Below are 13,281 nucleotides of genomic sequence, written 5' to 3'. Positions count from 1 at the left end.
AGGACAGTGCGCGCTGGCGGCGGCCACTTAACAGCAACAGCTTGAGAGGGAGAGAGGGAAGGAGTGAGTGAAGGAGTGAAGGAGAGGAGAGCAGCACTGGCTTTGTACATTGAGCCCTGGAGGGAGGGAGGGAGTGAGTGTGAGTGAGTGAGTGAGTGAGTGAAGGAGTAAAGGAGGGGGAGTGAAGGAGGAGTGAAGGAGAGGAGAGCGGCGCTGTCTGTACAGTGAGTGAGTGAGGGAGTGAGGAGGAGGGGGAGACAGGACCCCCTCTCTCTCTCTCTCTCTCTGTATCTCCAGTGTCTGCTGTGCTGTTGCCCTCCGGAGCTCCGGGTAAATCATGTGATAGGAGCGGAAATGGCCAACAGCTGATGACTGGGCTCCAGGTGAAGTATCTCCAACAACAGCCATGTTTAGAGACCAGACACACGGCGGCTCCTCCTCGGGCTGAGCGGCTCCTGCACATTGGGGGCATTTTTTTTTATTCTCTCTCTCTCTCTCTCTCTCTCCTTCCCTTTCTCTCCCCCCCCTCTCTCTCTCTCCTTCCCTCTCCCTATCACCTTCCCTCTCTTCTCTCTCCTCTTTCTCAATCTTCTCTCTCTCTCTCTCTCTCTCTCCTCCTTTCCCCCCATCCATCCGTTCGTTTGTTTGTTTGTGTATTTATTATTATTATTATTTTATTCTTGTTGGTGGAGGAGGAGGAGGATTGTTGTTCAGTTGCTTGTTTTCACGTTGTTTATTGTTTTTTTTCCCCCTCTCCCTCTTTCTCCTCTTCTACTCGTGTTTAGTTGCAGTCTTTCAGAGCCAACTTTGTGTTATTATTTCTTTCCCCCCCATATATATATATATATGTATATATAAAGACCCTCCGGTGCCTGTCTCTCTGATGGTTGGAAGTTTGCTACCTGGGTTTGTTTGGTTTCCCTTTCCTTTCCCTCTTTGCTGCTACTTTGTTTCTGTTTGCGTAGAGGTTTGTTGCCCCCCCCCCCCCCCCAAAAAAAAAGGCATTTCCATTGACATGTGAGCAGTTCAGGGGGGATTTCTCCTATTTCTGTATATCTCGTCTCCTGTGTGTGCGTGTGTGTGTGTGTCTGTCGCTCCCTCTCACTCACTCTCCTCTTCTGATGTTACACACCAAGGACATCTTGCAAGACAGACAACCTCGTCTACTTTCAATTCCGCCCATTGTATGAAGAAGAAGAAATTGCTGCGTTTTGTTTTCTGTATATTAGCAGCTAATTCGCATTTACTGAACTGAGTTGGCTTATTTTTTTGGTGCATCTCTGAGTGAGAGAGAGAAAGAGAGACGAAAGGGAGGGGGAAAAGAAGAAAACCCAAGTGATCTTTTGTTTGTTTGCTCACCGACAAGGAAAGACAACAAAAGGAGAAGCCAGGCTCCTTGTTCGGGAGGAATTATTGGCGATTTTCACTCAAGAGAGAAGTGTCTGTCGAGGGTGAGGATGCCAGCAGAGATTTGCTGAAAGAAGACAAGAGTTGTTGGATGTCAGTAAGAGAATAAAACACCTTGGCTGTGTTTATAATCTTGACTTGTGATCAACACTTGACTGCATAACTCATTTTGGGGGTTTGGTTTCTTTACCCAGGAAGACACCTTGCACATGGTAGTGTTTGTGTTTGCCTCCAAATCTTTGTTACAAAGTGCCTGAGTTTGCGTGTGGCTGAAACTCCTCTTCACCTTGGCTGCTTTCTTTGTTTTGGTTTTTCCTGGTGCTCTCAATGTGATGGAACTAATGTTTGCTGAGTGGGAGGACGGTGAAAGGTTTTCTTTTGAGGACAGTGACAGGTTTGAAGAAGATTCCCTCTGTTCGTTCATCTCTGAGGCAGAAAGCTTGTGTCAGAACTGGCGAGGATGGAGAAAACAGTCGGCTGGTCCTAATTCACCTACTGTTAAAATTAAAGGTGAGACAACTTTTTTTGAGTAAAATTGCAAATGCACTTTAAATACTTGACTGTAATATTCATATTTTTTGAAATTGCCTCAGGTTTTGATTCTGTTTTTGTAAGCTTTCCGGCATCTAATTTGAATACAGCACCAATGCTTGCTCCTTCTCTTTTGCAGACAGCACAGAATGTACTCTGTGAACATTTTAATATAATTTTGTTGACCTGATGTTAACTTGAAAAAGTCAATATTTACAGAGAAGTGAGAATCCCAAACTTTGTTTAAAACATCTTTGTCAATCAGGAAGAAAGAGACCAGCTAATGGTCCTCATGCAATGTTGCGCTGCGGGAATGTTGCATGTGCGTTTGCTCCTTTTGTTTGCAAACACTATTATTTTTGGCAAGAGTGTCAGTCTGGGAGAGGTCTTCAAATTGATGTATATTATTTACAGGGTCAGTGTTTTCCCAAGTGTTAAGGAGGTTTATTATTTATCAGTGCGCTTTTAACTGTACCTTATTACAACTGCTTGGTCCGTGTCTGATATTCAGAACTATTCACAATTAGACCCAAGGGCAAATTCAGTTCTGGACTGTCAACATTTCTTTATATACGACCTCCTGGCATGCAGTTGAATGGCTTGTCAGTGCTAGGTTTTTGCCTTGGGGAGATTGCCTGGGTATGTACATTGGGTACAGATTACACTGGTGCATTGATTGTATTCGAAGGATCAATAACTTGGTGAAGCACATGGTTTTGTACTGAGGCCGAATCATGTCTTGTCTTCTTGTTTGAAGTGATTTGGATTGTCACTTGCTCCGAGCAATGTGAAAACAAAAAGCCTTGAAGGTTTCAGTGCACTGACCAAGTCATGACTGTTTGACATAATTTATGTAGCAACTACAGGCCGATCAGCAGCAAGGCTAGAGGTTTTAAAAGTATTGTGTCAGAGTGCATGAGTACTCTCCATTTTAAAGTAATGTCTCAGATAAGCTTGAGGAGTACTATTGTATTTGGACAGTAGGTTTATTAATTGCAAGATTTTTGCACAATTTGTGCCTTTTTACAAGATGCACGTGTTGTTACACTGAGCTGTTGTCTTTGAGAACATGAGGTGAGCAGTTGCGGTGTACGTTTCCATTGTTTCAGCTTTAGAGCAATTTGTGTGCCTCCTCTTTGTAATGCTTTTCTTCTCTCGCTCGCTCTCTTTTTCCCCCGCCACCAAATTAAAACCTGAAGTTAAGTGTGAGAGAGAAGCGGCAGCTGGCAGTTTAAAATAAAGCATAAGAAAATGTAACCTGAGTTTTGAATAGTAAAAATGACACTTTCTGATTTGCATGCATCAGGGCAGAGCAATGTCTGTTTCATCTAAGCATTTGAAAAGTAGACTGTCTCCATTGTATTTTGTTCTGGGGTGATGTAACCAAAGACCCTTCTACTTGTAGAAATGCCATGGCTGAGAAAAAATTATTTAAAAAAAAAGGTGCTGAAGGCTTGCACTGGGATGTTAACGATTCCAAATCTGGAGATCCTGTGACATAAATGCTGTACAAATGGTCTGCAATTCCCTCTGAATTTATTTCAAAATGTGCTTAGTTGAAAGTGACCGTTTCTGATCTGCATGCATCAGAGCAGAACTATGAATCAGTCTGCAGTGGGCTGAAAGTTTTAATATAGATCCTTGCAAAGGGAATGTCTGATGTGGCAACATCCCTGCACTGAGTAACAGGAATTTCTGTACTAAATTTAATTGGAAGTTGTGTGGCTGGAATGCGCTAAGTAATACAATGAATATCCCACATGAGGATGTGAGAGCGGTAACATAGGATAACCATGGCATTTGTGTGTCAGCCTAGTGCAGTGGTAGCACTCTTGCCTCTGAGTCAGAAGCTTGGAGAGAAATGGTAACTCCATATATATCTTTTGCCCGAAACTTGTTCTCATTAGGTTTACTTTCTGCTTGGCCAGCACAAACTGTAACCCCTTTTCAACATTTATTCAGAATTGTAACAACAATTATCATGTTTGTCTCAGCAGCTATAGTATTATCACCTGTTGGCATGGAATTTTCTTTTGCAGGATGATTTCCATATATGGAATTAGTAACACTTTATCTCTGTTCCCACATAATCTCTCCACTGCCCAAAGAAAGGCAATCCACAGATTTAAATATTAAATCAGGGAGGAGACAAGCATGTACAGGACAAATGAAATGTGTGTGTATTTGTTTGTGCAATAGGTTAATGTTCTCTTAATTGAATTTTTTATCATTTTGCCTTCTCAGAAAATATTTGTAGGGAAAACAATTGTGGGGCTGAGGTGGGGTGAAGGGAAGAGATCTTCGGGAAGTAACAAGCAATTTAATTACAGACTGAGGCCAGTGAAGGCTGATGTTGATTTGCGTGCTGAACTATTAAAATGAACTCTGTGTGTGAAATATGAACCAAAATGTGATGAAAGTCTCTATTTTTCTATATAAAGTCTCTGGTATACTTTTCATATTTTTCATTTTTCGCCTCTTTGTCCTTGCTGTTAGTCATCTCGTCCCTCCTCTTCGAAAGCTTGCTGTCTTCAGTTCCAGCTACTGACAACTCGTAGAAGCAAAGTTTCTGTTTGTCAACTCTGAGGAGATGCACCTTGCTTACCTATTCATGAAGAATATGAAAGTGGTTTGAAACTCATATTAGGGACCCCATAATGCACTTTATGGGTAATGCTGGATACGAACAAGCTAAATCCATGCAGTTTACCAGTATGGGACATTAGTTGCTGCTTGTCCAGTTAGGATCATCTTACCTATTGGGTTGTTAGCTGTCAGGGGTATTCAAAGTTTAGGGATGAATGCCATAGTCTTCTTACTCTTTCCCACCTCCACTTTCTGAGGGCTGTTCTGTTTGGGTGCTACCATTTCAGGCACCCAGTTTTCAAACCAAGAAACTCCCTTGGTATTCACAGCATTGATTCTTTTCATGACTAGCCTGCCTTGATACCATTTCCTGTATTGGTGATGCTCTCATAGGCAGTTTTTTACTGTTGGTCTTTGTGTGCCAGAAGCTTTTTGGATTGAGAGTACCCAAACACATTTCAGGTAAGAGCCTAACAGCTAAGAGAGATATAGGCGGTCTTCATATCATCAGTTGGGGTTGTATTAAAACCGGATTTCAGAGTTGTAATTGTGCTTTTCTTTTTCTGTCTCTCGTTATCCGCCATTCTGTATGTATTTTTACCGTTGCTCAAAAACCTAGCACAGTCCAGACACAGGCGTTAGTAATTGTTGCTCTAACCCCTTGTGGTATTGATTTGAACAGTCCAGGAAAGTGTTCAATCATTCCTCAGCATGGGAGCTGCCAAGCAGCAAAGGAAAGCTGTTCATTTGTCTATGTTCAATGCAAGGCATTACTGATGCCCGCTAAATGTATTGCTGTACTTCATACATGCCTTCATTACAATCCAGGTCGACTATGCCCACGCCCTGCTTGTCGGCCTTCCCAACTCTTCCCTCCACACGCTGCAGATCATCTAGAACTCTGCAGCTCATGTCCTCTCCCGCACCAGGATCTGTGACCCCATCACACCCATCCTTGCCCGGCTCCACTGGCTCCCCATCACTCAGAGGATTGAGTTAAAAATTCTCGTTCTCATCTTCAAGGCCCTCCATGGCTTTGCACTCTCCGACCTGCTAACCCCTTGTAAACCTGTCCACTCCCTCCGCTCAGCAGGCTCCGGCCTGCTCCATGTCCCTCACCCGTCCCGTCCTACCACCAACGACAACAAAATTACATTTATAGAGTGCCTTTCACGTCGGGAGGATGTCCCAAGGCATTGAAAACCATTGGCAGACGGACCTTCAGCCGCTTTGCCCCCAACCTCTGGAACTTAATCCCACATTCCCTTTGCCTTGCTCTCTCCCTTGCCTCCTTCAAAGTATGCCTCAAGACCCTCCTCTTCAACCGTGTCTTTGACCACCCTCCTACGCCCACCCTCGCTGCCCTTCACCCTCCCTGAGGGTGCCTTTATCCGGTGGGACATAAAATTAAGCCAATTATGTTTGTATACAAAGTTTGATTGGGTAAAATGTAACCATTTAATCCTTTGAAGAAAGACAATATTCTTGACTGCGAACATACAACTATTTTGAGAATGCCAACACTTTATAGTCCTGAAGTATAGTTGACAGTTACCAATCAAAGCATTTGCAGAAAATTAGTATTGCAGATGAGGGTAAACTTTAGAAATTATGCATATGAAGTAACCAGGATATTATTACACTCTTCAATATTTTATCTGGCAGATCCAATTTCAAAACAATATAAATTAATGTTTTGAAACTTATGCCTTGCAGTTACAATCTCAGGGATTTGTTGAACCTTTAGACGACAACAGGTTTACAGAGATTCCTGTGTCTTTGGGCTGACCATTTCCATTCCAGGATAGTGAGATTCTGAGTAATCCACCGCTGCCTTAGTTAACTTGGCATTTTGAAAGCATGTGGTCTTGGTACATGTCCACATAATTGAGAGCTACCTATTGGAAGCTTAGCAAATTTGATTGTGGCTTTACCTGAATCTCACTCAAGTCAGTTATTTTGCAAAGTAGTGTGACTAAAGCTTTCTTTATCCAGTGTCTGGATATTTTGAGTTTGATGTGATGTAGTATTACATTAAAGTGCAGCACTGTGCACTACAGAAGGTCAATGTGCTGCATAATGGATGGGAACTTCAGTAGCAGGTTGTATTGGTGACTTCATTTAGAGTCTATAGGAATTGGTGCAGCAAAATTATCTGTAGCTTTTCTCAAATGATCTGCGCATCTGCAGATATGTTTCTATACATTTCTGCAATGTAATCATTGGGTTATGATTCCCAAAACTGTGAGGGTGACACTTGAGAAGTTTGTGGATTGTCGCAAGATCCCTGACATTGAATTACATCCGCAAACTCACTGCCAGCTGTTTGTTGTGTGTAATTTTGGGCAAAATATATTTTTAAAAATGCATTTTGTTGGTTTCTTTTATGTTATTGTGAATTCATTCAAGTTAGATCCTGAACTATAATGTAATTATGTGAACGCGTGATTACACTGTTGATGATTAACCCGAAAATATTGAGATTTGCAGATAACACATGGTCTTATCCTGAAACTTGGGATGTTTTTAATGTGTAAAAAGTTCTCTCTGTTGCCATTCTTGATGTGGGTGACACTCCTACTTTTCTCCTTTGGAACTTTTGTCTGACTATCATCATTCTTCTAAACTTGGATCAGTCCAGAATTACTTCCAAGTGACTCGCTGAGTAACTGGCGTATTGTGCTGTAAAGATTTGAGAGTCTGAAGTCTGATCCCTGATCTTTGCTGGTTCAGCTCCTCTCAGATGGAATGGGGAGGTATAATTGAGTGCTGCGAGACGCTATCCTGCATGAACGATCTATATAAATGCAAGTTGTTACAATTGGCTTAAGAGTCTCCAGGGTATCGAGGGAGAAAGTTGATCAGACTTCATTGTTATTCAGTGATGCTCTCTTCCACCAGAAGCGTGTATTCAGAATTTGGTTCTTCACATATGAAGACTGATTGCTTCAGAGGGCTGCTCATGAAACTAATATAACAAGAACAGGGAGGAGAGGAAGAGAGAGAGCCAAAGAAAAGCAGAATCCTGGAATAATAATAATCCTTGCATTTGATATAGCGCTTTTCACGTCTTATCGACGTCTCAAAGCGCTTCACAGAATAGACTGTAAAGTGAATTGACTGTATATTTGTGGGCGAAACGCGGCAGCCAATTGAAACAGTCATGGATTGAAAATGACCAATTTATTGTTGTTTTTGTTTTTTGGAGGGATTAATATCAGTCGTGTGGAGTAAGGAAACTTGCCCAAGGTTTTGCCCTGCCTGGAATTGAACCCAGGTGTCTCGCTTGCAATCCAGCCTAAGATGTTGTTATTACTTTCAACAATACAACAGTAGCATTTACTGTACTGAACTGTATAATGCATTTACTCCATTTTCAAAATTGTATTAAATTTCTTTTTTTTAAATCCTGTTTTATAACCATTCTGTCTATTTCCCCTTTCCCATCTTTTCTTGGAAATAATTGACTAGAGAAGTTGCATTTGGAACCTTGCGTGTGGGAGATTGGGTTGTGGTGAGTGTGCTGTAAATCGGATCATTGGGATGACCTTTATGTTCACAGTATCGATATTTCAGCTCCATGTGATAATTTCTATTTTCCTCTATTCAAACTCCCACCTACTCTCCGAACAGTAACCTCTCTGCAAGTTCACGGAAAGTTAGGGAAACCCTACTTACTCCTCCTCAGTGCGAGTTAATTTTCGTAAAATCATTTTGCTTGTGCTGAGGGTGAATACCACTGGGTTTTCGTTGATTGTGAGTGTGATTCTTTCAGTAGAAGTGGTTTTGTTCACAGGTCGAGAGACAAATTGGTTGAGGGAATTGGAGAGGCAAAGGCATCATGGCGCCATTGTTCTGTGTGTATATACAATCTCATCTTCCTTGTGGAGCAGGTATTTTGTCTATTTATGTCTCTGTAACCAGGTAGTGCTTGCCATTGCCAATTGTATTTTCCAGATATATCATTACTTAATTTGACTGCATATTCTACATAAAAGCAACTTGAAAAAATTGTTTAAGAAATCAGCATTTTTGTTTAACAGGTTGAAAAGAATTAAGCTCTTAGTCTTGTGATTGCTGCGCTGTAAGTTATTAATGCAGATTCTGCATTAACCTGTGCAAAGTGGTAGAAGCTTTTTGACGCTTTTCTGTGAAGACTTGCCAAGAAATTTTGTGATGGTCTCGGGGATTAATTGGGGAAACCACTATTGTTAAATCAAATTTGTACAGCATGTGATATTAGTTCAAGTTTACAGCTGGGAGACTTTAATTCCTGTAGGTACGAAAGAAATGAGTGCAAAAATAGTAATGATTACTGTACTGGACTTTATTTGAAAAATGAAATATCAGAGATGGATATAAAGTATCTTTTTAAAAAGTGGATTGACTTCAATTGACTTTTTGAGGAATGGGGGAGATAAGTGATTGAAATGGGATTTGTGGTTGTGTTTGCCAGTATTTTAATTACTAAATTTGGATTAGAAATCTTGCCGTTGTGAGGCACAAGCTGTAATGAGGTAAAGCGTGGCCTATAGTGTTAAATGTAGTGCGTTCTGTCTGAAGTGGAGCCACTCTGACAATAATAATCCTTGCATTTGATTTTGCACCTTATAATTTTGTCGAGAGGTCTCCAAGCGCAGACAAGATATACTGTAAAGTGGATTGACTGTATTTTGTGGGTGAAACTAGACAGTCAGTTTGTGAACAGCAATGTCTCACAAACAGCCATGGAGCAATTGACTAATTTGGGGGATTTTTTGGCTGTGGAATCTTTAACATCAACCTGAACAGGCGGATAGGACTTCGGTGTAATGTCTCATTCGAAGGACGGCACCTCCAACAATGCAACACTCCCCAAGCACAACATGAGTGTCAGCTGAGACAATGTGATTCCAAGTCCTCAAATCCACAACGTTTTGATGTGAGAGTTTACCACTAAGCTTGGTTGGCACAAGGTGCAGGAGGTTTCCAGCATCCCACCTCTAGCTTGGGTAGTATGGGTGGGAGAAAGGAAGTCTGGCTCTTATGAAGCCTCTTTTAGAATTTCAGGAATGTTATTCCAGAACCTAGTTGGTTATGGTACTGGTTTATGTCCAATGTATGTGCTGCAGGAAAAGGAAGCAAGGAGTGGAATTGTTGCCTGGTGGAAAATGTGCTGCGATTTGAGTTTAACAGCTGTGAATGCACAACACACACATGACTCCAAACACTTACCACAGAATTACATTGATGATTGAGTCATTAAACAAAGTACCGTCTAAAACATTCGGTGACTTAAAGATGTAATTTGAAGATATTCTAATGCACCATAGGTGTGTAATTGTAGAGCTATTTTATTTACAATTCTTCCTCTCTCAAACATAGTGTTTTTAGGTTTTTATATTCATGCAGACAGAAAATGTGCAACTTTGGGCTCCCAGCCAGTTGTGTGAAGCACTTTGAGATGTTCTCCCGGTGTGAAAGGTACTATATAAATTGTTATTATTGATCTTGAGTTTTGCTCAGGCATGAACCAGGCTACAGTTCATTCTTTGCAGCTTCTGTTTGCCTTTTATCAGCACTTACAAAGCATGTTAGTTAGTATCGGTGATTCAGTAAGTTTGTAGATCTGAATATAATGTTTAGGATTATGAACATTTAAGCCAACTACATTTCACCTTCAAGATAATCTTTTCTATATTGTTTTGCTGAAAATTCATCCACTTTTACTACATTGATCTTGTGCTTGGTCAGGTTGTGTAAAAATTGCTTACTTTTATCTACTGTGCATTGGGATGTCAGCATTTTATCATTAATTTTTAAGATTTAATGAAAGCACTGCAATACTGTCAATTGTGTCTCTCAGGTTCTTTTGTGCGTGTGTGTGTCGCACTATTACTATATTTAATGCTGTGAAATCTACACTTACGTTTGTAAAGTTCAGAAAGCACTTAAGTATGATTGAAGTCTTGATCCATTGTTAAATAAGACTTGTACTTGATCTGTTCTCCAATATTTACTGCAGTATTATTGTAGTCCATGTGAGACAGAAACGGTAAAATCTTTATCTACAATAACCAAGGATTAATTTCCAGATATTATTTTGCTTGTGATTTAATATAGAATCTTCTGTGGGCCTACAAGTGAAGTGAACCACGTTTCATCTCTGCAGAAAGCTTTGGGTCAGATCTCTGGATTGGTTTTATCTCTCTCACCGTTTCCACTGTGTTGCCTCTAATGGTTTCTCCTCCAGCCCCCGCACTGTCACGTCTGGCGTCCCCCAGGGCTCTGCCCTTGGCCCTCTCCTCTTTAATATCTACATGCTCCCCCTTAGTGACATCATCCGCAGACATGGGGTCAACTTCCATATGTATGCGGATGACACCCAACACTATCTCCACCCTCAACTCCAGGACCACTGCTGTCCTGACAGACTGCCTGTCAGACATTGTCCTGGATGAGGGCAAATTTCCTACAGTTGAATGTGAACAAGACTGAAGCTCCATTGGCTCGCGCCAGCGCCTCAGGCTCTGGCAGCATCAACCTCCATGACTGCCCACTTCAATTCACCAAGTCAGGAACCTAGGTGTCTTTTTCGACCCTCAACTGTCTTCTTCCCCACATCCAAGCCATGACCCGCTCTGCCTTCCCTCACCTCCGTAACATCGCCCGACTCCGCCACTCCCTCACCCCTCAGGCCGCTGAAACCCTTGTTCATGCCTTCATCACCTCCAGGCTCAAATGCCCTGCTTGTCGGCCTTCCCAACTCCACCCTCCACAGGCTGCAGATAATCCAGAACTCTGCAGCCCATGTCCGCTCCTGCACCAAACTCTGTGACCCCATTCTCGCCCAACTCCATTGGCTCCCTATCCTTCAGAGGATCCAGTTCAAGATCCTGATCTTCACTTACAAAGCCCTCGATGGCCTCACCCCACCCTACCTCTGCGACCTCCTAACCCCCTACCAACTCCTCCGCTCAGCCGGCTCCAGCCCGATCCACGTCCCCCGCCCCACCCGCCCCACCATTGGCGGGAGAGCCTTCAGCCACTCTGCCTCCAACCTCTGGAATTCCATCCCCCAATCACTCTGCCTCGCCCCCTCCTTAGCCTCCTTCAAGTCCCGCCTCAAAACCCTCCTCTTTGACCATACCATCGGTCACTCTCCTTCCCTTCTCCCTCCCCGATCCCAGCTCGGGTCTGAAGTGCTATATTGTGTCCAGCGCCTTGGGACGTCCTCCCGACGTGAAAGGCGCTATACAAATGTAATCATGTTGTTGTTGTAGAACAGTCAAGCAGCTGTTCTCGCTATCATAGACTTTCATATCACACTTAGGTGTGTGTTACAGCCAAACTGTTGAACACCAAACTATATTGTGTAAATATTTCTACCACAGCTTTTCATCAACTTAGTACTTACAAGATGAGGTAAGGTCTGTCTTTGTTCCAAGTGGAAGAGGTCAAGCTACCGTGTGTGTGAGAGAATTAAACAAAAACATTGAAATAGTTTGGAATTTATCAAAAATGTAAGGTATTATAGTTGTACTTCCACAATGACTAAAGATCATGGTGTGCATACTCTCGAAGGGGGCAACCAACAATATTTCAATTTCTTCCCTGCCCTCCAACCTCCATTCTCATTTAACTTCATTTTCTACTTGGAAAAATAATGAGCTCAAGTGCAGTGTGTGGCTTATCTTGTATTTCGTGGAGTCCTGTAGCTCAGTGGTTAGAGCACTCGCCTAACAAGCAAGAGACCTCGGTTCTATTCCCGGCAGGGCAAAATGTAGGGCAAGTTTCCTTACTCCACACGCCTTTGTTTACCAAGCAGTAAGTAGGAACTTGTTTGTTAGTCGATTGGTGGATCGCTTTTCCAGGGATAATAATCCTTAAAATATAATAATAAATTGGTCACTCAATCCAGGATTGTTTGTGGGACACTGCTGTGCGCAATTGGCAGCTGCGTTTCGCCCACAAATGCACAGTCAATTCACTTTACAGTATATTCTGTGAAGCGCTTTGAGACATCCAGAAGATGTGAAAAGGGTTGTATCAAATGCAAAGATTATTATTATTAATTAACATGTCACATTTCATTCAGTTTGACTGTTTGGTAGATATAAAACCAGCCAAGTCAATTGTGCTCGAGGTGAAAAGAACACAGGGAATCTGCAACAGGTAGAGCAATGTGACTAATTCAGTTGCAGATGCTCTTTTGAGGTTGTAGCTACGACAGGTTGTTGAGGCAGGGGAGATTGAGCTTTCTCTGCAGTTAGTTATGACTTGGGAATAAATGATGCTGACATTGAGCGTGACATTGAAAAAAAGCAAGAAGGTGGTCATTTGATCCACTGCATCTGTGCTGGCGTTGGCCTAACCCCCATTGGAGCTCTGCTTTTACTCTGCTCTTTCCCCGTCACCTCTAATATTTTCCTCAAGTATTTATCTAATGCCCCTTTAATTGTTTTACTCCCAGCACTGACATCCATCACCTTGATGGCTATAAATTGAATCTGATATATAATATTTTAAAAAATTGTACACTAATTTTCCATTTTTGCAAAGCAAATGTACCTGAAAATACCTTGGTTTTCTTCTTTCCCCTCATTGCCTTGGTTTGGATATGCTGATGTAAAATGTTCATGCACTTTGGTAGTGTAAGGGAGGTGAGAAAATGTGATCCTGTAGGGTTTTAATGCAGTAATTAGTTTGGTATTAGTGTATGCTTTGGTCTTTGTAGAATAGAAATGCCACTTATCGGAGAGATAACTGCTTCATATT

General features: G+C 42.0%; 1 protein-coding gene across 1 annotated transcript in view; it reads left to right on the top strand.

Moving 5' to 3' along the window:
- Nucleotides 1-261: 261 nt before the first annotated feature.
- The window catches only part of zswim8 (zinc finger, SWIM-type containing 8), a 65,582-nt gene continuing 52,562 nt past the window's right edge, over nucleotides 262-13,281 (top strand). The window contains exons 1-2 of the mRNA XM_007898189.2: nucleotides 262-383; nucleotides 1,137-1,917. Coding sequence (XP_007896380.2) covers nucleotides 1,740-1,917 — 178 coding nt within the window. The 5' untranslated portion in view covers nucleotides 262-383; nucleotides 1,137-1,739. The remainder of the gene's footprint in view (nucleotides 384-1,136; nucleotides 1,918-13,281) is intronic.

Source organism: Callorhinchus milii, unplaced genomic scaffold (genome assembly GCF_018977255.1).
Source record: "Callorhinchus milii isolate IMCB2004 unplaced genomic scaffold, IMCB_Cmil_1.0 Scaffold7, whole genome shotgun sequence".
NCBI lineage: Eukaryota > Metazoa > Chordata > Chondrichthyes > Chimaeriformes > Callorhinchidae > Callorhinchus > Callorhinchus milii.
The sequence above is the reverse complement of the archived record's forward strand: the minus strand, read 5'-3'. Positions and strand labels throughout refer to the sequence as shown.